Source organism: Eurypyga helias, unplaced genomic scaffold, assembly GCF_000690775.1.
Source record: "Eurypyga helias isolate BGI_N326 unplaced genomic scaffold, ASM69077v1 scaffold29832, whole genome shotgun sequence".
In the NCBI taxonomy this organism is placed as follows: Eukaryota; Metazoa; Chordata; class Aves; order Eurypygiformes; family Eurypygidae; genus Eurypyga; species Eurypyga helias.
The window spans coordinates 1-25,672 of record NW_010237081.1 but is presented as its reverse complement, the minus strand read 5'-3'; the positions used below and the strand labels follow the sequence as shown (position 1 = coordinate 25,672).

Here is a 25,672-nt window from a genome sequence, read left to right as displayed (position 1 = left end):
GATATACTGACTCATCTAACTCATAAATACAGGGATTTGCTGGATTACACGGGAGAATTCTTTTCTTGTAATTTTAGTCATGGAAAAAAGTGAAAATTACTTTGGAGGGGAAGAAGAAAAATCACAGAATCACAGAATGGTTTGGGCTGGAAGGGACCTTAAAGCCCATCTAGTTCCAACCCCCCTGCCATGGGCAGGGACACCTTCCACCAGACCAGGTTGCTCCAAGCCTCATCCAGCCTGGCCTTGGACACTTCCAGGGATGGGGCATCCACAGTTCTCTGGGCAGCCTGTCCCAGTGCTCCCCACCCTCTCTGGGAAGAATTCCTTCCTGATGTCCCATCTCCATCTCCCTCTTTCCGTTTAAACCTGTTACCCCTTGTCTTGTCACTCCCTGCCCTTGGGAAAAGTCCCCCCCAGCTATCTTGTCGCCCCCCCAGGTACTGGAAGGGGCTCTAAGGTCTCCCCAGAGCTTCTCTTCTCCAGGCTGAACAAGCCCTAAAAGAATCCCATCTTTGCCTACCCCAACAGCCCATGAGTATACAAAGAAACGCATCTACAAGAAGGCGTCAACAGGAATTCTGAACGGAGAGCAAACGGCTGTGTATCAGTACAGAAAAAGCAGTTACCACCAAGGGATGAGAAAGGGACAGCAAAATCAGAACAGTGAAAACATCAAATCGTGTCATACGTGAGAAGACACAGCACTTGACAGATTATATACATCTACACCTCAGCAGACAGGTATTTGAGTTTTCTAACATAAACAGCCACAAGCTCGCCAAAGCGTAGCACTCAGGAAATTCTGCATTACTAGGAACCAAGCTGGAAATAAAGATTTCCTAGCTGTACACAGGAATGCTGCTCAGTACCCTACAGCTTATCATCTTACACCCCCACACTGACTTGATGCCTGTCCAGATGAAGCTTTAATACGGCATTTCTCAAAGCACTCCTGAATTAAGCCACATGTTTTCATAAGATGCATCCACTGGCTCATTAAGGCATCCATTAATTTACAGAAGTGAGAATACAAGATGATTGCCAGCATATAGAGTGTTCCTGAGACACTTCCAATATGCCTTTGGAAAAAATGATTACAGATTATCATGGAACACAAGGTTCCTGCTTTAACATCTGAGGAGTGAAACTGTCCATTTCATATAAAAAGGCAGGATGTTACTGTTTAAGTTTACATATTACAAGACTGGAAATGTCATCATTCATTTCTTTTACCCAGTATTTTGAAAAACTTATCTCAGTGGGCTAAGTTGTACTGAGGAGCTCTGCAGAAAAAAAAAAAAAATAGCTGAAGCAATGACCATTTTATCATGATACTGTCTATAAATGAAGTGTAACTGTGATACCCATGAACAAGTGGATTCTAGCTACCATTACAAGTCAAAATTCAAGTCAAAAGCACTGCTCTTCACGTATAATTTGATCACTCGGAACACGAGCTGGTTTACCCAAGCCTTTAGACCTGTAAATGAGACTATTAAATGTAAGCGCTTCCAGAAAACACACAGCTCCTGGGAACTAGTCCACTGATGGGCCCCCTGTACAGCCTGAAGTACCGCAGCTTCCTCATATCCGTGATCAGACAGTCTTGGTTCCATTCCCATCCCTGCCATATGCTCACTGACTTCCTGTTGCCATTTCTCCACTGACAAATGCAATTTTGAAAAAAATTAATCACGTTCTTCCCATTCACAATTATCGTCCCCGTTGAGTTACTCGACACCGTTATCTCCCCAGATCAAGAATACCTTTTCCTTACGGCACGAACCTTCCACCCAACGCGTACGATAAAAGATTAAACGCTCCTCACCGGAACCGAGATGACCCCAATTTACCGTTTCAGTGGAAACTAGCCTGAACCGTTCTCGGTGCTGCACTGGCTTGAACTACTCCAGTTGGGTGGAAACCAAGTTTCTAAACCCAGATGGTATCCTGCTCTCTATATTTAATACTAAAGCGCCGCTGAGGCACAACATTCCAGATTGCGGCGCTACTGGAGAAATCTCTTGTTGGCAAGCCCCAGGTCACAGCCAGAGCCCACCCATCTCTTCCACAAACCAGGAGTATCTCCAATCCCTGTGCTTGCAGGCATATTGCCTTAAAATTTCACTTCCATTTCAAGTTCGCCCTTGAACGTTCAGCAGTGCCGTGGGTATGCAAGCAACCAAATTTCTCCGCAAAAGTAAACCAACTGGTATTTGTAGCGAGTCTGCAATTGTCACTGGCATGGAAAAGTAGAGTATTAAACATTTCCAGCCATTATTGCAGTCAAACTACGCCAAGATGCAGAGCTACGCTTGTAATGCTGCTGGACTTGGAAGCAAAGTGTTTTTACCTAGACAAATATTTAAGCTGTGGGGTATTTTCGCCCCACGCAGCAGCCAGATACATTCAGCCTGTTATCAAGTGAAAAGTACCAAAAAGCCAACTCCTTGCTTCATCCACTGAGACAGCTCAGTCAAATGTACACTGATGGAGAACTAAAACCAAGCTCTAAATGAACAAGACAAGTTTTTATAAATCAAATAATTCATGTATTACTGGAACGTCTGTTTTGTTCGGTACTCTATGAATCATGCTTGCTCATTTAAATTCATGACAACATCTATGATTTAAGGGAATGGCCTCTGTGACCCTGCGTAGAAATGCAAGGTCTGGTTTTAAACTGGTAAAAACTCTGATTATGTCACTTACTCTTTGTGTACACATGCATATTCATACCTATAAATATACACGTGCGTGCGCTGATATATGCATACACACACCCCATCTTTTGAACTGCTTTCAAGATTACTGTGCCATTTGATGAAGACCAAGAGGAAAACAAAAGGAACATTTCCCCAGAAATGCAAGTGATTTTGCCTAGGTGCTCTGGCAAGGCTCTGGTGAAAAGAGCTGAGACTCTAATTCATGCCTTCCCATTCTGTAAAGTCAAGATGCAGTGAAAGTGAAGTTTTCCCTTTTATTAAATCCTAATCATTACCTAAAGAAATACCCCAAATATATATGGAGATGTTTTTTCTTTAATTAAATCTATGGATTTGGTTTGCCTTCACAGTGGAGGTGAAGTAGCCCAACCTGTTAATATACAAACACTGAAAAAGGAGCCTGAATCAGGCCTCAGAAACAGTATTACAAGAAAATCTGAAGAGCTGGACTCACTACATGCAAAACTATATAAATATAATTTAACTGAGCCAACCTAAAAATACAAGTTGTCGGAAAACAAGAAATAAATCGTTTGCTATTTTGGAGAAGTGATAATGTTTGAAAATGAAAACCTGCGAACGCCAAACATATTAAGCAAAATCTACGCTTGCGTTTAAATATGGCCAAGAGAAGCGAACGCTGTTCCAAAAGAACTGCGGTACAAAGTGTCACTTCCCACTCGTTTCTGGGAAGAAATATGCTGCAGCGAGAACCTGTGTCACACAATTCATTTAAAAAAAATGATTAAAAGTTTAGTCTTAACAAAACACCTGGAACAACAGCCCCTCTCATGGCTTTAGTTACTGGATCCTTCCGGCTCAGGCTCCCGTGAGCTCTCCTGCGCGTCTGTCTGGAAGGACACACGCGGGAAGAGCCAGGCTCTGCACTTCCTTGGTCTCCTCTATGCAGGAGGCCAGAGCAAGGAGGGTTTCACCGGCAGTGCGACCGGCAGAGTCCGTGGCGATGGGGGCACCGGCATGCAGCTTCTCAACGAACGCCTCTGCGCGCCCAGAAAAATGCTCTCCAGTGTTTAGAGTCACTGCTGAATAACAAGTCCTAAAAAAATTAAATATCGTTTCTTAACTTCCTGAATTACACCCAAATAATGAGTAATGAACTACAGCAGACAAACCTCGAAGGCAGAGCAGTATTAGCAGCCAGGGTAAGCTAATTACATCTCCCTTCACTCAAGGAATCTGCAAACAGCTTCCCCTGCATTATTCCCTCTTTCACTTGGTTTACCACAGACAAAGCAATTGATAATCAGAAGTTGAGGAAACTGGTAAAATCACCTAAAATTCAGCAGGGTTTACCACCAATTAATATCATACCTGAATCCCTGCAATTACTGGGGATGACAAGAAAAAGAGTAGAACAAAAAATTCACCCTGATTTCAACAGAATCTGAATTGAATTCAGAGGAAAGAAGTGAAATTACATTTCCTGCTCAATGTAGTTACTAAACAAGCTCTTCTTCTACAAAAAGAAACGTAGATCATTTCTGGCAATGACTGCAACAAGAACTTCAGTTACTACAGACATTACCCAGTGCAAGAAGGAGTGCTGAAATCCAGCCTCTTAAAAAACCAAGGTTAATTTATTAACTGAAGAAACGCCCTGAGTAAACAGCACCCAGGAGCTCTGGAGCCAGCCACGCGACAGGGACTACTGCGTGAGAAGCAGCCGCTGCGGAGAGCGTTGGTTCGCAGTCAACGGCGGGGCTGCAGCTCGTGCAAGGGAAATCAAAGCCGTTATAAACCTGCCAGGACAGCTACTGATGGCACCATGGAGCTCCTGAGCAGGCTTGAAACCAATTCTCAGAGCGGTTTGGGTTGGGAGGGACCTTAAAGCCCATCTAGTTCCAACCCCCCTGCCATGGGCAGGGACACCTTCCACCAGACCAGGTTGCTCCAAGCCTCATCCAGCCTGGCCTTGGACACTTCCAGGGATGGGGCATCCACAGCTTCTCTGGGCAACCTGTCCCAGTGCCTCCCCATCTTCTCCAGGAAGAATTCCTTCCTGATGGCCCATCTCAATCTCCCTCTTTCCATTTAAACCCATTATCCCTTGTCCTGTCACTCCCTGCCCTTGGGAAAAGCCCCCCCTAGCTTTCTTGTAGCCCCCCCAAGGACTGGAAGCAGGCACCTGGGTGAATATTCAGGTGGCTGCACTGTTCTGAGCTCATCTGCCCCAGCGACTTTCCCCTGCACAGGAAAATCGAGACAGGATTCACTTACCACACACACTCGCAGCTTCTCTCGTGACACATACTCAAGAGGCGAGGCGAAGAGCTCAACTGATAAAAGCGAGTCATTTTGCAGGGTATTAAGCTTAATAAATCACCGTGTGCTGTTAATGCTCCAGTTCCTGGAGCGGCAGCAAACGAGATACAAGAAATGCTGAGCATTTTTACGAGATGGAAAAGTAGGGCTGCAAGCTTGGCAGTAACGGAGAGGATTTTTAATCAGGAAAGGACTAGAACCCAAAGTCAAACAAATATTCACAGTAACTCTGCTAAGTTTGACAAATACCTTTGTAAGATGCGGTGAGATTATACACACATTTTCAGACATTATTGCACTGACCACTTTTGGTTCATCACGGCACATTGATGTGGTTTAACACATTCTTCCACCATGTTAATCATACTGAGCCTACTGTGCGTACTTCAGCTAGCCAGCCCTTAATGGACACAGAGCCTTGCTGCACCTCTAATTACTTTTCTTGATCACTTATGCCAGTACATGCATTATCTGAAAGCTTATCTTGCTTGCTTTCTTCCTTTATTTTTTTTAAAGCAATAATCTAAAATTTAAAACCATTAGGTTGGGCACTCTGAATTATTGGTTTGCAAAATCCCAGAGTTCAATGGAAGATTGGGAAGGGCACGGATGATAAAAGGAATTCACGATGCTATGGTTCTAAAATGTCGAGATCAGTGAGAGAAGGCAGCACAAGTATCCCAACCATGTACAAACCCCAAAAGATAAATAACGATACAAGAGCAATAACCTCTCAAGCCCTTGTGATAAAAGCCCTTACCTGTATCAGCTGCAGCAAGAGCAATAACCTCTCAAGCCCTTACCTGTATCAGCTGCACACTAGGGTGCTGAATAGATTGAAGGATTGCAGAAAAGCATGTTGAAGAGCATCACTGTGAGAAGAAACACCTTGACTACTGGAATAGCCCTTAAAAGCTCAACCGGAGATTCACTTGGCTCAGCCATTCCCTTTGTTTTTGTAGGGGCTATTCACTTTTGAACAACAATTTTTTAAACTAGGATGAATAAAATATTTAAGCAACACCATTATGTCAACAGTGAAGAGAAAAAACCCCAAACCCTAGCACCACGTTATTGTAATAACTGCCTATGAGTCGAAAACAATACGGTTATTGTATAAAACAAGCGATATCTTTAGACAAGAATCAGTGTAAACCGTGATTGTGCAGAAAATAATGAAAATTAGTAAGCTCATTCCTACCTTATTGTTTCTTCTATCAGTCGATCTGAGCTGAAAGCAAAAGGAAAAAATAAGTTAAAAAAAGTAACAAGCATGAAGTATTATTTTAGATTATTAAATCAACGATTGGCATAATACAAACTTTCCCAAATTTGCCCTCAGAATGTCTTATTTCAGAACGTTGTCACGTCTTGCTGCTGCACAGATTTGGTAGATATAATGAGAGTCTTTGGAGAAGATGCACGTGGAGCACCGTTTCCTAAGTGTACACAAGAGCAGATGCTCAGGAGCACCCACCAAGTACCAAGATGACAGAAAAAGTGGAATGGGCTCCATGGTTCACGGCTAATATGAGATACCTCAGCCCGATGTGTACCACGAGCCCAGGATGGTTTGGAAAGGAGATTTAGAGAAGGAAATACCTAATATTTTTGCTTTTTAATTCTGATCGTTCTTGCCCATGCTTCAAAAAAAGCAATTAAAAATAAAAGCTGAGGCTTGGTTCCAGGTAATAACACCTCAGAACACCGCGTCAGAGCCAGTTTACCCAACACGTTACCACAGCGGTGGTTAACGAGGCCAGTTCTTTCTACCAGTTGGATGAGAATTATGTGATGCTTATGGGAAAGAGACCACTCATCATCTGTAAGAGAAAAACCCTTGCTAACACGTGCCCCTTTCTCTCTAGCTGCCACATGAATTTAAATGAGCCCCTTCAGGCACTGGAAGGGGCTCTAAGGTCTCCCCAGAGCCTTCTCTTCTCCAGGCTGAACACCCCAACTCTCCCAGCCTGTCCCCATGGCAGAGGGGCTCCAGCCCTCGGAGCATCTCCGTGGCCTCCTCTGGACTCGCTCCAACCGGTCGATATCCTACAGAATGGTTTAGGCTGGAAGGGATGACCGTCTCCATCTTCCATCCTCCTTGTTCCAAGTGTTTTGCCACCTCAGGAAGGGAAGGTATCAACAGCCTGCGGCGCAGCACAGTTCTGCCTCTGACTCAGCCGGAGCTGCCCGATTTGGAACTTGTCTTCTACCCACAGAAATTCTGGAGATCCCCCCACACCTCCAGCTGGAGGCATGGCGAAGGAGCACGCTGCACAGTGCGCGCGTGTAAACCGCTCAGGGGGGGAGATGCTAACAGAACGGCCTTATTTGTCTGTGAAGAGGAGTGAAAACATGAAGGTTGCTATTTCAGTCTAGTCCACGGCTTGAAATATGGAGACAGCACACAGAGCACTAAAAATATTTTGCCTGATTTTAAGCTGAGAGGGACTCAACTGGGGCAGCAAACACTGAAAACACTGGAACTGGAACGCTTCTTTCTGCTCCCGAAACAAAGCCACACCGCAAAGATTCACATCAGTTGAAAGCAGATTGGTTTAATTACATAAAACCATATGCATTCACTGTGTGGTATTTATTACCACTGGCAGAGGGAAGGAAAACAGCACGGTTCTGTACACCGTGATGGAAGCAGCCCCAAGTCTCACAGCATCTAACGTCCCCCTAGCGATGCACTACAGATTTCTGTAATCGGTGATTCTCAAAGATATCAAATTGAACTGTAAACGTGCCTTTTGTACATAGGTAGTCCCTCACAGACATGTGTGGTATGTGGACAGCGCCTAAGAGTTTTGTGGGTTTGGGGTGTGTGTGTGTGTATTGGTTTGTTTGTTTGTTTAAAAAATTTATCAACAACAAAAAGATATCAGGTTCCTGGCAGGAAATAAGTCAGACTTACAAAAATTCAGTGGAACAAAACATTGCTAGAACAGTCCTATTAAAAAAAACCCACCCTGGAAAAATCATCACCAGCATTACCAGCTCTTTGTCCATTTAACTGATGAAATTCTATTATTTTCATGTTGACGAACCGAAAACGACAAGGAAGTTGAACACATTCAGAGACCTTAAGTGAACTAGGATGTTCTCTAAGCCTTTCAGAGCACAGAAAATTAGGCTTGCTCATTTGCAGCAGAGACACTAACTGCTTTTTATGTTGGAGGAAGCTGTAGTCGGGCAGTTTTATTACTTCCTCAGAGATGTAAACACAAAAAGTACTTAAAAGCTTCAGATTGAATTATATTATACTGCATCCTTTTTTATGTACGTATGTATACACACACAGAAAAGTTAACCCTGGAACTGTAGCTAATGTGTAAAAGGGTGACAAGCAGAAGTTAATAAAAAGGTATAAACCCAGCTCTCGATACCAACAAACACAGATGCTGGATGCAAACGCCGACACAGGGCACTTAACAGGCACCTGAAGTCACGTTTCTCAGTTCACGGAGAGGTCACCCAACTATTTAACAGGATGAGATGTATATGAATTTTCTTCAGAATGGCTGATGTATAGGTAAGGCAGACTGAAACTCTTATAGTCTTAAATGGATAGATGTTCAACAAACACAACGTCCAGTATGTTCTTCCCAACCCAAAGAGCATCAACTTTTAACGGCCCTGAGAGGACTCCCAAGACCATCTCCACTTGCAAGACTCCTGGCAGAAAATGGCAATGACACTCACTCAGCTTTTGGTAAAGGCAGCGTGAGCAGGAACCAGAATCCCTCAGAGTTCCCTTTAGCACATCCTGCGGAAGCTCGGTTTAAGCAGATGCTAGAGGGGCTCCTGAAGGCCGTACCATGGGCTCATACAGCACCTTTGAAAGTCTTCAAGTTCTTGGCAAATAAAGATTGTAACGTTCACTTACAGCGATACCCCAACAGAAACAAGCATCACTGTACGGTTCACAACCACAGAAAGTAACAGCCAGGCCCAAGAAAGATCAGGAACACCAAGTCCAACGGGGCCCAGACCCATGGGAAGTTTGCAGATCTCTGACTATTAACAACCTGGTTTACACAAATCAAAGCTGTTCTCAAAATTATGAATAATAATGTTCAACTGTTTAACAGAATTAAAAATAACACTGAAAGAGGGAATTGGGTTTAACTTACACATTCAACACGCTACAAAAAAAGGCTCTTTAAACAAAAAATCTCTTGCCTTGGTTCTGCTTTCCAAGCAAAGACGAATCCAGTGGACATTCCCTTCTGAACACCCAACAATGCAAACAATGGGTCCGGGCAATTCTCATCTGATTTGCCAACTGTTTCAAGAAGCTATGCATTTTCACCCGTTGAGGCAGACGGCACTTGGACAAAGCCATTGAAGAACGCTATCCGAAACGCATGCTGAAGGATGCTGAGGCAATCGCCTACCGTAACAAATGGCACAGATCCAACCGTAGCAGCCATGCGTATGAAATAATCACGCCTCTGTGCAAGCGCTGTCTTCAGCAAAGATTGTGCAGTTTGTCATTTAAATATGCAGACAGGTAAATAAATCCAAAGGAAAAATTAAGTGAAATATGCCTCTAGGATAGAAAAGAAGTCTGCCCATCGCATCAAGCTTTTACGACTAAAGAGAGCATTTTATGTTCTTTGGTTTTGTAAAGCACATCTCCATGCTGCTAGTTAAAACTCAGGAACAGAGATGATTACTTAGGTGAGAACTGGGCTTATCCCATATCCATAGATTTTGCTGCTGACTTACTAGATACTAATGCAAGTACTTGTCATTTCAGAAAGCAGTTCAAACCCTTCAGATAAAATTAAGGGCAAGATTATCACAAAGAATAATTTAAAAGGATTAGGGAAAGCCCCTGTAGAATAAACTAATAGAGCACTTGATAACTCCTCACTTTCATAAAGAATAATTACAGAAATAGTAATTTTACTTTGTTCTTTCTTTAATTGCAGGATTAATCACTAGCCTCAGCTCCCTCAGACTGACTGTATTTTCACAGTCCTGGATCTCCAGGCAGTTTGGAGCTTCCAGGGCTGCAAATAGTACAAAACAGACTTGATATTCTAATGCAAATATCCAGATTATGATGAAGCAAATCAGACTTACACAGTTATCTCCATCGCAATAATCTTTCCTAACTCACAAGTGAAAACACTGCGCAACACAAAAACACCGAGCTCCAACCCATTTTTCCTTGCTTGCCAGCAAGACAACTCAAATCATCGAAAAAATTCAGAATTTTCGGATTCCCTAAGACTCCAGATTCCCTAACTTGTCTCATGCTTGATTCAATTTGGCGTCAGAGCGAACCGCACTGGAGCTGTTTATAGACAAGTGGCTGATGAGGACCAAAACTGCTGTAGAAGTTTATGAATTGAGTAAGACCCAGCAACATACCTAGGGTGTACAACACCCGAAGAGGGAGAAGTTGCAACAGGGGACTGTGCCGACAACACGAAATCCACTGCTGTGTTCTATTGATGAGCAGAAGGAGCGCCTGCCGTGAGCGCGGGGCATGCAGCAGCACAGGAAGGAGGAACAGGAATACATTTGACTGTGATTTCCAGCAGAAGAAGAGCTAGCTGGCCAAAAAGAGACACATGAGGTACCACGGGTGTTTCAGGGATGAACAGTTTGCCCACAAAAACCACTCTGAAAGGAGAGGAAGGTTCAAATACCGACGCAAACGGCTCTCTTCTGCGGGTTCCCTATACATGTTAATTAAAGCATAAATCCAGATGCTAAGGAGGAACAAGGTTTTTAGGCTTTCTGTTGCAGTAGGTAAAAAAAAAAAAGAGCCTACAACAACCAAACATACACCCAGCATGAGCATGAGCATTAAGTGCACATACAGATTTGCTCCAAAGGAACAATACGTCAACATCATCACACCAACTACACACGGAAGCAAGCTTGTTTCTGCAGAGACTGTACTGGGGAGTCTGAAACTCGGTAAGTGCTTTCAGTAAGAATGAGGAATAGTTGCAAAATTAGGAAGAAAAAAAAAAATCACATCATATTGCTTTTAATCAATGCAGGCAACTCGTTAAGTCTAGAATGAAAAGCACTGGAACATAACCCAGCTCTCTAGGCAGGAGTTAAGCAACATTATTTGGTGTTAAATTTCCTTCCAGATGGTTCACGTGTACATTGTATATGAGAAAAAACAAAACAAAACAAAAAACCCAAACATGTAAGAGGCATGCTTTTCACTGTAGGGAAGAATGTGCCAAAGGATTTCCAGGGAAATAAACTGGTGGTGATGGTAGTGAAACCCACTCCCTCCAACATGCAATCCTATGACACAAAATTCACTAAAACTTGGGACTCCTAGCTACATAGAATCACAGAATGGTTTGGGCTGGGAAGGACCTTAAAGACCATCTAGTTCCAACCCCCCGGCCATGGGCAGGGACACCTTCCACTAGACCAGGTTGCCCTAAGCTTCCTCCAGCCTGGCCTTGAAGACAGCCATCACTGAGTAAGTACCTCAACAGTTTATCAATTCCACTAATTTGGACTGAAGATGAGCTAAGAGAAGTCGTTTCTTTGCAGCTAACACCTGTAAACGTGTCTACACATGCCCCATAACCAATAAAGAGATCAGTTGTTCTAACAGCTTCAAGAACAGTTTCATGGATACAAGCAAATACCAAGGGTTGCTATTCCTCTGCGGGGAGATCCCTGAACCCAGGGATTCACCTTCACACGTCTGAGAACATCAACAGGTTGTTTCTCCTGGATTTCCAAGGGGTACAGTCTGCATCTCCACTGAACTCCACGGACTTGTCTGGGAATTATCAACAGAGCGAAAGAAATGTCTCTGCAAAAAGAGGAGTTAGCCAAGAAAGCTCTTTGGCACGCAGACTACTGGAGAGAGTGCCTGACGTTGGAGAGTCCCAAGAGGGTGTACAGCAGCAATACTTCTTCCTTTAAAGCAAATCTATAAGGATGTAAGAGCCTTCTCAATAATCTGCAGTTTACCCAAAGAACGCGGTTAAAGACTTAAAATGAAAACAGCTCCATCATCTCAATGAAGTGCAGAAGCTGGTTGCCTATTAGGAAGCATAAATCCAGTGCCAGGATGGCAGCAACGGCCACATATGGAGGTTTCCAGAGGCTCTGTTCATGGTTGTGAACCTTCCTGGACAGACTGACCCTCCCGTGTAATGGCTCCGTATTACCCATAGGAGCGAAGGCAAATGAACGGAGAAGGGCAGCCCTTACTGTAAGTCATTATCAGTAACCACAACTGTCAGAACAATTCCAGTAACTTACTAATGGATATATCGGCATTTCCTCAAATTTTACGTGCCGCACGCAGAAGCAGCATCCAGTGGGAGTGCTGTTGTCATTGTTTCCTCCGGTTTAAAACATACAATTTAAATTATACCTTTAACGAAAGGGAAAATGCCCTCAAAACCAAGCAACATTTGTGAGTGTACACGAGTAGGAACAGCCTTTAATATTCAGCAGTGATCTGACAAAAACCGAGCCCTACCAAGACACCTGGTCATTACGGGTTTGTTGGGCACACACAGGCAAGATAGATGCACAAACAAAGCTGTTCATAACCTGCACGGTAACAAAAAAACGATTGTGCCACTTTTCTAGCTCAGTGGTTTTTCACTAAAGTGAGACAAAAGCTAAAAAAACCTGCCCTACTATGCACACACCCCTAAGTAACCAAGAAGAGAGAACACAGGGAGGAATTTCAGAACCACTCCATCAATAACAACTCTGTAATTAAATACCTTTTGAATTTCCAGTGAAGCTAACGCAGGAATGAAGGGAGAGTTATCCCTAGGATGAAAACCCAATTTTAATTCAGTACAACCCCCTAAAACACACACTGACAGAAGCGTGTGTTCTGCTTCCTAACTGCATTTTCACCTGCTGCGGTTCTGAGGGTTTGGTAGATGGAGAAAGCCGTATGCCTTTCATTCAGGACCTGCCCCAAGTACCTGATGCTGAAACCACCTACCTGCCCGCTTTTTAAGAGTGAGAAAATTATTCTTACAACTGCACAGTTAACTATACAAGGCAATGAACACCTGCGTCCAAAACTTAAACCGCACGCTACGTTGAAACCACCTGCAATCCAAATTCAGGATGCAACTCATTAATAGGTGAGGAACTCAACATTTTTCTTCTGACCCAATTTCACTGTGTTCTTAGGTCTGCCTTTTTATCGAAGACTAAACAAGCTGCATTCTTCCCAAAGTGTGACTACTCTTCATATAAACAAGTCTCTCAAGCGAGAGGAAAGCACTCTGCATCTTTCACTTGACAACAAAACTAATGTCTTTGGAAGGCTCTACGCAAAACTGTATTATGAGGCTAAACCAGCCTCGTGCTTTAGAAGGATTTTGGATCTGGTTCTGCTCACCAGCACAGATTTGATAGAAAATATCCTCAGCAGATGGGAGTCGATGCCCAGGTATCAAACCACTGGTAAAGCAACACCAAGAAACCTGCGTCGCCTACCCCACGACAGCCACGAAAGAGGAGAAAGAACCTCACTCCAACGCGTCAGTGGAGAGGTTCCAATTAAATAAATTCAGGAACTCAGGAATACGGTAACTTTCCATGAGGTACGCTCTGTATTTGAGGAAAAAAGGATATAATCACTGTTTAACATACCCATACACATCAAAAGAAATTCAACAGCTTGTTTTTACCGGAGGTTCCGATCACAAGTAACGAGCAAGCACTTCTGGCCTTAAAGAAAAAGGAAATACACAGCCACACTGACCAAAAAAAACCCCAAGGAGACACGCCACGTTAGAGTCAGTGACTCAGATTCCACAAAAGAAACGCTACAAAACTCCACAATCGTTGACTCTCTTCAAAAGAAGCACCTACTTTTCAGCACCAACCCATGAAAGAAGGATTTCGGTGCTTGTCAAAGGCCTAATTTCAATACAGACCTTGGGGGGGGCGGGGAGCTGGCCTAGTTAGGAACAGTGTTGAAAGGAAAGCTAAAAACAAATAAAACAGGCAGCGCTGACTTGTTTATTTCTGAAACCAGCAAGAAACTTCAGGAGCAAACAGAGAGCTCTGAAGTGTGGGTTTATACCCCTCCCTGCGACCCAGAGCAGAGTCTGAGTCCCCACCACCCCTTTCCCTGCGATGTATTCGGGTGATCTTTCCCACGGCGCTGCGAGGGTTTGTTCTTCAGCTTCTGCAGACCTTCCAGAAGAACTCGGATAGTTTTTGCAGCCTCTTCCCTGAGGGTACACGGAAGGTCATGGATAAACCTTCACGCTTTACACGGATGAAAGCAAACGAGCGTGAGGTTCTTCATGCTAAACCTGAGTGACTGCATCCTTTGTCACCTGGATAATCCGATTTTGTAGTGAAAGTTGCAAAAGTAGCCCCCAAACTGGGTTTTGTGTATATGTGTAGCGGGTTTGTTGGGGTTTTTTTTTTGTTTGTTTGGGGTTCCCCCTCCCTTCTTCAAATATCATTCATTTTAGACATACTGAAGTATCAAAATATCACAACAATTAATGTCAGTAATCATGGATTACAGTATTTTTTCCTAAGTAACCCAACCATAAGGAAAGCATGCAAATAAACCTTGTGAGACAAATATAATCTTTGGTTTAGTGTTTTGGAATAGGTTTGGGGTTTTTAAAGTCCTAAATACAGCACAGGAAGATGAAAAGCACTAGTTGATTTTACTCTAATGAAGCTTGAGCTATTTTTAGAGGGAAAACCTCTTTTAAATCCTCAAGTGCTTGGCTGATTTTCACATTCTTTTATTAAGTTATTTATAAATAATAACGATACCCAGGAGAGCATCTTCCTTCATTGCCTGCAAGCTTTGAACGTCCCCAAATTCTCATTAAACCACTTCAATAACTTGCTCACACAGTCATATAATTACAGCCACAAAATAAGCAGTTGAAGTTTCCTTTTTCCAGAAGACATGAACCATCTTCCTCACTGAGGAGTATCTACTATTGAAATAAGGACAGAGGTAAGGAGTGCTCAGTTTGGCGTTGGAGTTAAGCATAGGATATGCCCAAGTCTTGTATTGAGCCTGGGACTGTCACCAGGGACACTGATCGAGACACTTAGGAAGTGGCCTTGTGTCATTCTGCCATGAATCTTCAAGAGACAGAGGTTGTGCCAGCAAGCTGGGCAGCAAAACCCATTCAGTTCCATGCAGATAGAAGGCTAAAGGAAGGAATCACTGATGCATAACTGCAATTGAGAAAACTCCGCAGCAATGGGAGAGCAGAAAGAAAACACAGTTGTATTTTGAAAGAGGATTACAGTACAAGCCATTGTGCATCTTTAAGGAAGCTTTTGCAATACCAAAAATCCTCCTTTGCCGAAATCCATCCTTGAACACCATTTTATTTGCTGCTGCTCAGCCAGAGCACACGGCCCTACCCAAAAGGTCTGTATGATGGCCATTCCATGGTCAGTAAGGGAAGAACCACAGTCACCCTGGCTGGCTCGCTGAGGCACCAGCACGCACTTTTAACCCGACAGTTTACCAAACTTCCTTATTCCAGAAACAACGGAAACAAGCGCAGGTATTTGGGAGAACAGTGATGCACCATTTCCAGAGCTCTTGCCATTAACGGCCAGCGAAGAATCATTTTAACCCAGATCCCTCAGCCCCTCCTTGCGCTGTACCTTCCAGTTCAACAGACAGAGCGCTGCAGCCTTCCGTTGCCACGGCCGGCCGGGCTGCAGCCAGAGCACACCGCAACCGGTGCTTCCTGGCAAACCGCCCGCACCGAGGCCGTGGGTTGAGTAGGAGTGGTACGGGCGCTCGCTCACAGCCGGCCTGTTTTGGTCTTTTCATACCTGCTACGAAACTAATTACTCGTTATCATGTGCCGCCTCGGTTAAAAACTGTATTAAAATTAAGAGAAAGGAGCGACAAGAATGCTGCATTCTGCTCCGACATGACCAGAAAGTGAATTTAATTTAGAGGCAAGTTTTGCAATTAAAAGGAAAAAAAAAAAAAAGCCTTGTTGGGCCAGACTAAAGTGGAGCTCAGCACTTCTGAGTCTGCCAAGCAGGCAGTCAGCAGGCAGCCAGGGAAGAGGCTCATCGCACTCCTCCCTCCCTGCTGCTTCCCCAGCCACCTTGGGAAGGAAAAGGGAATTGGTGAGTTGGCTCTTTTTCCTACAGTCTCTTTCTTTTCCAAGAGGAGGTGAAGGAGATGCAGTGGGGAACCATGTGTCAGCCGGAGCAGTTACTGCCCAGGCATCTGCACATCCTCCCCCTGCAACTGGAGGCGAGGGAGGGGATGGAAGGGGAGACAACAGCAATTCTCTGGGTTTAATCCAACGCCGAAATCCACAGGAACCTGAGCAGCAACATGCCCTGGGAATCAGGGCGTACAGAGCAGAGAACAGGGATAACAAGGAAAAGGAAATCAAATTAAGGTACAAAAGAGGTAGCTTTTCCCCCAAAGATAAACACATCTATAAGCAAAAACCCTGCAGGGTGTCTCAGCCTCTCACTACACTGTCCTCTCCGTACAAAACAGCACTGGTGGGAAAATCTGTAGGCAACTTCAGTATCTGGAGGAAAAATGGTCAAAAAGTCACTCCCTCTTACGAACAAAGTTTGAAAGCTGTTTCCCGGTGATTATTCTCCACTGAATGTGGCCATTTCAGGCCAGACAACAACAGGAAATTTGAAATAATTCTGCTGAAAAATAAAATGCAATAATAATAGTAATACCAATATTTAGCACTCCAGAGCACTTCACATGTATGGGGGCCTACAAAGAAGCTGGGGGGGACTTTTTCCAAGGGCCTGTAGTGACAGGACAAGGGGTAACAGGTTTAAATGGAAAGTGGGGAGGTTTAGATTAGGTATCAGGAAGGAATTCTTCCCAGAGAGGGTGGGGAGCACTGGGACAGGTTGCCCAGAGAAGCTGTGGATGCCCCATCCCTGGAAGTGTCCAAGGCCAGGCTGGATGAGGCTTGCAGCAACCTGGTCTGGTGGAAGGTGTCCCTGCCCATGGCAGGGGGTGGGACTGGGGGGTTTAAGGTCCCTTCCAACCCAAACTATTCCATGATCCTATGATACTGCAGGACCACTCATTTACCCTAATCATCTCCATGAATCAGGTATGTATTATTAATAGCACCATTACCCAGCTGCTCCAGGTTCCTGCTATTTCTTTCGCTCACTTCCCTCAGTCCTCTTTTCTCTTACACATCCCTCTCCAATTCGTTTGCCTTCCTCCTTTTCTCCTGCAAAGTTCCTCACCTAGTTACTCTACCACCCTCCTTCCCAGCATTAAACACTTTAAGACACTCTGGGGTGTTTTATACCCTTTGTGAGAACACTTTGAGCAGGTTCTTCTCGTCTACCTGCATCACCCACACCTCACACTCCAAGCTGGAGAGTTTTAAACTGGATAGACTGATAGACTGCACAGCAACGCCCCCCGAAAACATACAGCCAGCAATTAAAACCACATCTTATGACACCTGCCCCAGCACCGCCGCCCATTTCTTTTGAAAAAAGACAAATGTCTAATTTTTGAGGACTGGAGCTGAGTAATAAAGCAATAAATAGTCATACGCAGGCCCGACGACAGGAGAATACCTACTACAGCAAATGCTGGCGACCCCTAAGCGGTCTAGTTTTCATCTAGTTTTACAAGAAATTCAACACGTACTAAAATTTGTAGTTTCTATCTAAATCTTGGAAGCCTTCATCACTCTTTACACAAGTGCACCAGTATTGGCCGGTATCGTTCGCGTCCGACGCCAGCAGCAACACGAGGGAAGTTTTCACTCGCGCACGCGCGGAATATTGCACATTTAATCACATTTAGTCCCTTCTCTGCTGACTTGGGCTGCAAGTCATCAATAAACTGCAGAACTTCTCAGGGCAAACACTCCGTTGACAGGGCTCTTTCCTCTGAGGCAGCACTTTGCAGAGCAGTTTTTGAAATGCTAAGCTAGATCTATTCATCAAAACTGTTTTCTTTAGATGGAAAACAGTGTTACAAGAAAAAGGATGACTTGTTTACCTCCCCGGCCAAAAGCACCCAAACAGAAAAGATGAGACAAGCACCTTGACGGAATGGCAGGCACCCAAGAAAACAAGCACTCAAAAATGATTCCAAACATGACCCTGTCAGATGTGGTATTTCCTTACGCGCCTCTGACACGGCAACAGAACCGAGGTATTAGGTAAAAACCATAACAGTGCATCGATACACAACAAGACCTGTCTTCCAGCCTCATTTTAATTAACGGCTGTTAAAATCCTTATTAAAAAACTTAGGTTTTTCTTTCCAGAGGTAGGTAAAACCATCCTTTTTTGAACAGAAACTAAGTGGAAACGGAGTAATTTAGAAACTTTATGCCTCCTATCTACAGTCAGTAAGATTTCTAGACAAATACCTTCTCCCAGTAAAACTCAGAACCCGCTGATTCAAAAAGTGAACCGAACCAGCAGCGGCGAAGACGACACGCGTTCCCTGACCCCCCGGCGGACCGGGGTGCGGCAGCGCAGAGCCCCGCAATCCCAAGCTGAAAGCGCACAGCACCCTTGTGCCAGCAGCGCTGACAGAGCGGCCAGCCCCACTCAGGGCAAGGGAATCCGAACGGACGCAGGATCCTCACGGCTTAACGGTGAGCAGTTTCCCCGTCGCTGGCATACCGAGGGACGGCGCAGCGCTTCGGCGGCTGGGATTCCTCTGGTGCTTAATGTGTGCAGGACGCTTTTACTCACCAAAACTTTGCACTCACAGATTTTTTATTTCCCCTCCTGCTTTACAATTACTGACACACGCACAGTTAAGACAGACCGGTTCTCCTTCATTCTTAGCCCTCCCAGAAGAGACGATGTTCAGTACATGACAGAAGAATAAAAAGGTAGCTTCAGGCAAAAACGCTCTCTCCAAAGTCTCTCCCAGAGAAGAGCTCGCTGGCTCTCCTGCTCCTCCACCGCAACCAATCCCCCCAGGGCTGCCAGCAGGCTGTTTAAAGAGCGTTCACGGAAACCGCCGCCAAGAGTAAACGCAGGTTTCCGCTCACCCTGTCTCACATGGTAGCGCACACGGAGGACGCCCGACAGCCGAGTCTGGTGCTCCGCACTGGGGTAACACCTCCTGCATTCTCCATTATCACAGCATGGAATAAATATGTAATAGGTGAGAGTACTTAAATCCTAAATTAAGCAGGGACAAGAGCGAGCGAATGCTCCGATATTCAAGATGAACCTGTAATTCCTGGGGCATTACTGCGCAGCACACAATAATACAAAGTTTACGTTCCCATCTCCATTTTTCAAGCTCTTTTAATAGGTCTCACAACTTCACAAAAAACACACTTGAATTTGTGCTGCTGTGTCTCTGTGACAAGGGGTATGACCTTACCGGGTGGCTCCACCAGTTACCTAGCACCACGATTTATTGCACTGCAACTATCCAGCATCAAGACCCACACAGAGCTTTGTCAGCTTATCCGAGGAGCGCGCTTGGTGTAACCTGCAAGTCCCTTGGTGATTTCTTGGGACCTTTTGCTAGCTTTTACAGCTTTTTTGGCATTAATAGCTCATTAACTGCTTTCTCTGAAGACAAATATGTTGCCTTTAGTAATTTCTCTTCAATCCTTTCCTCTGCCAGTTTATATTCCTGGGCTTACTGATACTCAATTCAGGAGTTTCTGAACGTCTTGCAAGCTTTGGTTTCTGGCCAAGGTTGGCTTCTGCTCCTATGCCAGATTTCTTCATACACCTTACCGCTATCTCCCCCTTGCAGCAGCATTCCATGATTACTTTCAGCCCTGTCTTCCCAAAGATCCCCAAGTCACACTTATTTCTTGTTTTCATTTTCTCAAGGTCGTGGGTTTTTTTAAGTCCTGACATTTCCAAGCAATCACCAAGATGGATGGTTTAACTATTTCTAAATGTCTTATTTAATTCTGTTTTTCATGCCTTTGTATCCTAAAAACATACCGGAGAGTTTAGTATGTTTAAGGAGATCAAAGTATTTGATTCCTCAGCGAACGCTGGACTCAAATTCTGAAGACATCTGCCAGATAACAGTTACAAAATGTTTGAAGTTTCCCCCTCTTCACTGTTTTAAACTTTTCAGAACAGTGCACTAGAGGAACGTGGTTTCTTACAAGTCCATTTTACAGCTCCAGAAATGTTTTATTTGTAGCTTTCTTTAACAAAACGCCAACTGTAGAAAAGCATTTACTACTCCTTCAGTGAAAAACCAAAGCAAAACAAAAACCCCAACCACAACATCTGGAAAGAATCAGGTTTACTCCGATTAACTGACATCAATTTCAACATTTCAGGTAATATTCACCTCCAAAATACTAAGATTGGTTTGGTTGGGTTTTTTTTTCCTCCCTGGAAACTTGACATTTCCTGATCACACACATTTAGTAATAAATTCAACCTAACAAAAGGCCTAACTCAAGCTTTAAATCAATGGCTTTCTAAGTTTTAAGAGATATTAAAGAAAATTGAGGGTAGAGTGGTGGTAAGCCACAATCGAAAAATTTGGTTTTAATTTCCCGTAAAAGCTTTTTGTGCAGTTCCAGCTAAAAGTTACATTTAAGATAGCACATTTCTGAAAGCCACCGGCAATATTTTATTTATTTTTTAACAGCGAAAGCCTGCCCTCTCGTGTAAGACTGAGGTTTAGCAGGACCACAATCCGGAACACAGAGGCATGAAGATCAGTGCAACTTCCTGAGCGCCTAGAAGACAGGAACCTTCCAGCCCTCGGAGCACGCTGCTTTTGCTGAATGGGGAACACACAAGGATCTAATGCCCTCACTGCAACAGGAATAAAAAGATAGTGCTTCCTATTTTCCCTGTTTTCCTGCCCACTAAACCAGAGTCAATTTGCTGACATCTAAGCGCACAGGTAATTTGGAAATTAGGCTCTTCCATCAGCTTTTGTATGCTTTCCACAGAGACAAAACGAAAAAAGGTTCTTCTCTGGCTGACTGACAAATAAGGACGAAAAACAGCTAAACCATGGGGACTTTGGGTTTTGGTTTTATAACCCTCTACCCAGTGAGGACACGGCACAGGCATCTACTTTCTTAAGCAGAGAGGGGGCCAGGCACGAAGACCGAGTCACGAGTGACTTGCGAAAGCTCACCAAAGAGAAGATGCAAACGTCACTTGGTGCTGAAAAATCCCATGCCTACTGCCCGCTTCGTGCATTTCACAGTCAGCACAAGCAATACACCCTTATCCAGCTGCCTGAGTAGCGGCGCGGTCACAGAACACCGAGTGCAGGACATCCGCTGTGGACACTACAAAACGTTCACCAATACTTGGAATTACGAATGTTTTATCCCCCAGAGAAGCTGGGCATCTCCAATAGAAGTCAAAAATAAATAACACCTACTTCCGAAGGTGCTCGTGTTCCTTCAGGAATAGCTCTGTTCTTCTGTTATTCACTCCAGACGCACTTTTATACGATCTAAAACATAAAAAATAATGAGTTGAAAAACACATTTTCCCAAGGTTTTTCATTAGACAATATTGATTTACATATCTATCATGCCTTGTTACTCTGAAGTGACCCAACAGAAAAGCTCCAGACATTTTAAATATGATTTAGCACAGCTTCATAGTTTTAGTTTAAAAACATTAACTTTTTCAGCTAAAAAAACCCCAAACCCAAACGGAATTATCACAACCTTATCAAAAGTTGTCAATTCAATCTTTGCTTTGTTCAGAGCACAGAAGAATCGGCCATGCCAAGCGTTCTCCGACGGGAGGGTTGCCGCCTTCCCACTCCACGGACAGTCCCGTGCCACCGCGGTACCACACAAGGCGAACTTACTCGATATCTTTTCGTACTGATCCCAACAGATTCTCCCTTTCTCGTATTGCCAAGAAGTTCGCTTTGGTTTTGTGGAATTCATGCGTATAATCCTGCAATGAAACGACGACTCCAAGATGAGACTCAGGAGATCAGTTTCCCAAAACAATACACTTGAGTAAGAACCAACCATCTTTTTCAAACCTCTTCTCCAAAACAAAAGTGCAAGACCAGATTCCTGAAGTAACAGCAAAAATGCTGGGGAGTTAATGCAATTTTTGAAAACTCACTGCTCTTGCAGGATTTGCTAACTGCAAATATTTTTTAAGTTATACCAGATTAAAAAAAATAAGCATTTTCTAAACAGTGAAGACAGCTTTTTTTTTTAATGTTCGAGTTGCAATTTTACATTTGAAAACATCTCAGGCAGGTTACACACTTCTCAAAAACCAATTTAACTGGCAACTGCTGCCCACCAAAACCCACTGCAAGGCGTGGCAGAATTTTTGGTATGAACGCTACGGCTTTTACAAAACACTGTGCTTTTCACCCTGCACATCACAAGGGTACAAACCAGAACTCAAACAGTGTACAACCAGCCAATAAATAACAAAACACGCGTTTTTAACGTTACTGTGCCGTGGAAACTTCACCGGTTTGAAACATCGCTGACGCAGAACACTAATAGCTTTAGCCACCACACTTCCTTCAACTCCTTTTAGCAGCTTTGTTGCTTTTACAACCGATGTTTTCTTATCTTAAACGTGATGCCCTCACTTACTGCCATGTGACAGACCACACGGGCAAGAGAACTCAGTACAGTACCCTTCCTCTTTTGCTGCATGAAAGACCCCTACGTAAGATGCCTTTACTGTTCCTTCCAGTGCCTGGGGGGGCTACAAGGAAGCTGGGGGGGACTTTTTCCAAGGGCCTGTAGTGACAGGACGAGGGGTAACAGGTTTAAATTGAAAGTGGGGAGGTTTAGATTGGATATCAGGAAGGAATTCTTCCCGGAGAGGGGGGGGAGACACTGGGACAGGTTGCCCAGAGAAGCTGTGGATGCCCCATCCCTGGAAGTGTCCAAGGCCAGGCTGGATGAGGCTTGGAGCAACCTGGTCTGGGGGAAGGTGTCCCTGCCCATGGCAGGGGGGGTGGGACTAGGGGATCTTTAAGGTTCCTTCCAACCCAAACCATTCTATGACTCTATGATTTCTTAGCTAGGTGCTAGTCACCAATCTGACATAAAAAAGCTGTTTTCAGCCTGGAGGTCACTGGGGTATACCTGGAGAGAAGAAAAGTGTAGCATTTACACCTTCTGGAAGGACATCCAAGCATGCTGTGCTATCAACACTCCTAATAATTATTCCAAACAAAGCAACCAAATAAAAGGAAGGAGGACAGGGGCTGGTTACCTGCAGTATGTCTCGATGACGCTGTAACGTGTGCATCAGGGCAGCGTTCAGGGACGGGACTCCCGCGCTATTTGTGTACTCTGCCATTTTGTCATTTATTCCAGTAAGCTAGAGGAAAGAAAAAAAAAACCACACCCAAAATCATGAAATGGCTTATTCTTGTCAAGTAAGTTAGAATGTGTAAGTCAAGGGAGCTAGCTCGAACGACAGACACACCCCTTCAGAAACACTCGTCTGTCACTCACACCCGTGTTTCCTAACATTCCACACGGAAACCTGCACCGTGATGTTTCCTAGGTGCTGAAGGAAAAGCACAGAAACTTGAGTTACCTTCCCCAGAAGCTGTTCAATCTCCACAGCCATGGTCTCAAACATTCTGTCCTGGCTTGATCCATTTAAGAGAGGAGTTGTGTCAGAGCTAAGGACGAAGAGGAGGAGCAGTTACTGAGAAGTACGTCGCCTTTTCACAAACACAAGAAACAAGGGAATACCAGTGTTAGGTGTTGGCAAGCTCCGCTACCCAGGTCTCCTAGAGAGATTAATTAAGCTCAGAAAAATTACATTTTCTTATCAGTCATGCCTTTAACTCTTATCTGAAGAAGTGACACAGTATCACTTCGGGAAAATATAACCTCTCCTTGGAAGATAGACCTAGACACCGAACACGGGTCTACTGCCAGCACATGTCCACCACCAACGCCCTTCTCTCCTCAACTTTTGAGCTTGATTTATTTAATTATCAGCAGGAGAAAGCACTGCACTATGAGCACCAGCTACACAACTGCACTTTAACACACTGCTACAGGACAACCCACTGACCTATGGCAGTCATGTTCTACAGAGCAACACCAAACACACAGTGAGTTTCATACAGCACACCTCCCCTGCGCTTTCCAAGATCAACTGAAACCACCAGAAGTCATACCTAAGCAACAGAAGAGAAGCGCAGCACTTTGCGTGCCAACCCGCAGAAGTATGACCACTAACTGCTCTTCACTGTGGTAAACTACATAGCTGGAGTAGGAGAGGGAGGTTTGGCGCAATTGTTTTGTAATCAAAACAATTAGATTATATGGCAAGTAACAGCACAGAGCTACAAACAAGAGACTAGGCCTCTGACTCAAGAGTAGTAGGATCATTCTTGAGGTTCTCACAGGCTTTCAGAACCAGAAATTCACAGAAAGGCTCAGAATTGATTAAATCATCAAACTAAATAAATAACCAACCAAAAATACCAACACACACACAACGGATACAGAGTGTTGGACTCACAGTCAGTAAGCAAAGAGTGGCACTTCTTAAAGGTTGTGCACTTGGACACAAGTTGATAATCAGTGCTGTGGAGCTGCAGGAAAGGCCTCAACTCTGGCCCATCAGCTGAAAGACTTGAAAAGCTTTATCATACTAATTCTTCAATCAAACATGAATCTGCCTAAAGCAAACTATTCATATATATACACGTATGATATCTGGTTCATATATAGATAAAGGCATTTATACAGCTCTCACTGTTATTACACACCTTATCAGAGAACACTTTGGGTGGGAAGGGACCTCAAAGCCCCCCCAGTCCCACCCCCTGCCATGGGCAGGGACACCTTCCACCAGACCAGGTTGCTCCAAGCCTCATCCAGCCTGGCCTTGGACACTTCCAGGGATGGGGCATCCACCTTAAGAGAAGACCAGAAAGAAACTACTACCCCCCTTGAAGGGAGGGCTGCACAACCCCAGACCAGTCACAGCTGCTCAGCGCTCCAGTTCCCTTACCATCAAAACGGGGATTACAAACACAACAGCAGCCCACCTGAGAGGCACAAGGCTGAATTCCCCTGAAAACCTCCTGCTAGTTTAATACGACAAAAAATGGAAAATAAGCCAATGTAGCACACATTAAAAGCCCTGTCTTGAGTTCTCACATTAACCCCACAGGTACAGGCTAAAGTTTAAACCCATGTCCCCCTAGGGACATGACACGCACGCACCACTGCACCCACACGCCAAGACCAACACCCGCATCACAAGTGCTGACACGAGCTTCTTAGAAAGCTAAGCGTAACAGCCACAGGTGGGACTAGCATTCAGCAAGCTGTAAGAACGACCCGGGTAGCACAAGCAGCACGTAAAACATAAAGAAACGGGCTAGTACCTATACCTGTCGCGCCTTCCCTCTCGGGTGCTGCTGTAGCTGGTGCAGAGTTTGCTGAAGGAGACCAGCTTCAGGTCCAGCTCGTTCTCCAGCTGCCTCGCCTGCTTCCTGAGATCTGCACAGGGCGGCCGAGAGCGGGGGAGAAGTCACCAACCCGCACGGTGACCCCACGCCTTCGGGGGACGCGTTTCACCAGGGGCATGCCCGCGGAGACCGCGCGGTCGGGGAACCGCGGGGGCGGGAGGGCCGACCTCGGGGCCCGCAGAGGAGGGGGAGCACCCCAGGCTGAAAGGCGGAGGGTGACATGGCGGAACAC

General features: G+C 44.6%; 1 protein-coding gene across 1 annotated transcript in view; it reads right to left on the bottom strand.

The window, feature by feature from the left end:
* Positions 1–25,490, bottom strand: part of GOSR1 (golgi SNAP receptor complex member 1) — a gene marked incomplete at its 5' end in the record, with an annotated part of 28,766 nt that extends 3,276 nt beyond the window's left edge. Inside the window, 6 exons of the mRNA XM_010147341.1 lie at positions 6,214–6,243; positions 21,379–21,453; positions 21,820–21,911; positions 23,211–23,318; positions 23,541–23,628; positions 25,363–25,490. Of these exons, the coding sequence (XP_010145643.1) occupies positions 6,214–6,243; positions 21,379–21,453; positions 21,820–21,911; positions 23,211–23,318; positions 23,541–23,628; positions 25,363–25,490 (521 nt within the window). The remainder of the gene's footprint in view (positions 1–6,213; positions 6,244–21,378; positions 21,454–21,819; positions 21,912–23,210; positions 23,319–23,540; positions 23,629–25,362) is intronic.
* Positions 25,491–25,672: the final 182 nt, after the last annotated feature.